The sequence below is a fragment of the Calidris pugnax genome, unplaced genomic scaffold, assembly GCF_001431845.1.
Source record: "Calidris pugnax isolate Ruff unplaced genomic scaffold, ASM143184v1 scaffold1312, whole genome shotgun sequence".
Lineage (NCBI taxonomy): Eukaryota > Metazoa > Chordata > Aves > Charadriiformes > Scolopacidae > Calidris > Calidris pugnax.
This window is the reverse complement of record NW_015091899.1, coordinates 10,170-11,381: the sequence shown is the minus strand read 5'-3', so window position 1 is coordinate 11,381 and position 1,212 is coordinate 10,170. Positions and strand designations below refer to the sequence as shown.

General features: G+C 61.2%; 1 protein-coding gene across 1 annotated transcript in view; it reads left to right on the top strand.

The window, feature by feature from the left end:
* Positions 1 to 153, top strand: part of LOC106900141 (protein FAM171A2-like) — a 9,403-nt gene extending 9,250 nt beyond the window's left edge. Inside the window, exon 7 of the mRNA XM_014962125.1 lies at positions 3 to 153. Coding sequence (XP_014817611.1) covers positions 3 to 153 — 151 coding nt within the window. The remainder of the gene's footprint in view (positions 1 to 2) is intronic.
* Positions 154 to 1,212: the final 1,059 nt, after the last annotated feature.

Below are 1,212 nucleotides of genomic sequence, written 5' to 3'. Positions count from 1 at the left end.
AGCAGCGCCAGCGAAGCCCCCCGGGACTCCCTGACCAGCCCCGAGGAGGAGGCGTTGGCCGAGGGGGGCGAGGGGGGGGACGATGGGGGCGACCGGAAAAGCCCCTGGCAGAAGCGGGAGGAGCGGCCGCTGATGGTCTTCAACGTCAAGTGAGTGGTGGTGGGGGGTCTCCTCTGGTCCTGGGGGTGTCGGGGGAGTTGGGGTGACCCACAAGGGTGTAGGGGTGGTGGGACGGTGGGTGCCCCTCCGTGCCGTCTCCATCCCTTCCCACCACCACACCAGGCTGTCCTACCACTGTCCCACCCCACCACTGTCAGCTGAACCCACCACCGTCAGGTGAACCCACCACCATCCTTTTGCCACTGTCCTGTCCCATCCAGCCACCATCCCATCCCACCACTGTCATCCCATCCCACCATTGTCATCCCACCCAGCCTCCATCCCATCCCACCATTGTCATCCCATCCCACCACCATCCCATCCCACTGCACCATCTCATCCAGCAAGCATCCCATCCCACCACTGTCATCTCATCCAGCCACCATCCCATCCCACCATTGTCATCCCATCCCACCATTGTCATCCTACCACCATCCCACCCAGCCACCATTCCATCCCACCATTGCCGTGCCACCACCATTGTCATCCAGCCACCACCGTCAGGTGAACCCACCACCATCCTTTTGCCACTGTCCTGTCCCATCCAGCCACCATCCCATCCCACCACTGTCATCCCATCCCACCATTGTCATCCCACCCAGCCTCCATCCCATCCCACCATTGTCATCCCATCCCACCACCATCCCATCCCACTGCACCATCTCATCCAGCAAGCATCCCATCCCACCACTGTCATCTCATCCAGCCACCATCCCATCCCACCATTGTCATCCCATCCCATCCCACCGCTCATCCCAGTCCACCACACCATCGTGTCACTGTTGTGTCTTGCCCCCCCCCCACCCCACCCCACCATTGTCATCCTGCCACCATCCCATCTCACTGTTGTCATCCCATCCCATCCAGCCACCATCCCATCCCACCACTGTCATCCCATCCCACCATTGTCATCCCATCCCACCACCATCCCATCCCGCTGCACCATCTCATCCAGCCACCATCCCATCCCACCACCATCCCATCAGCTCATCCCACCGCTCATCCCAGTCCACCACACCATCGTGTCACTGTTGTGTCTTGTCACTGGCCTAG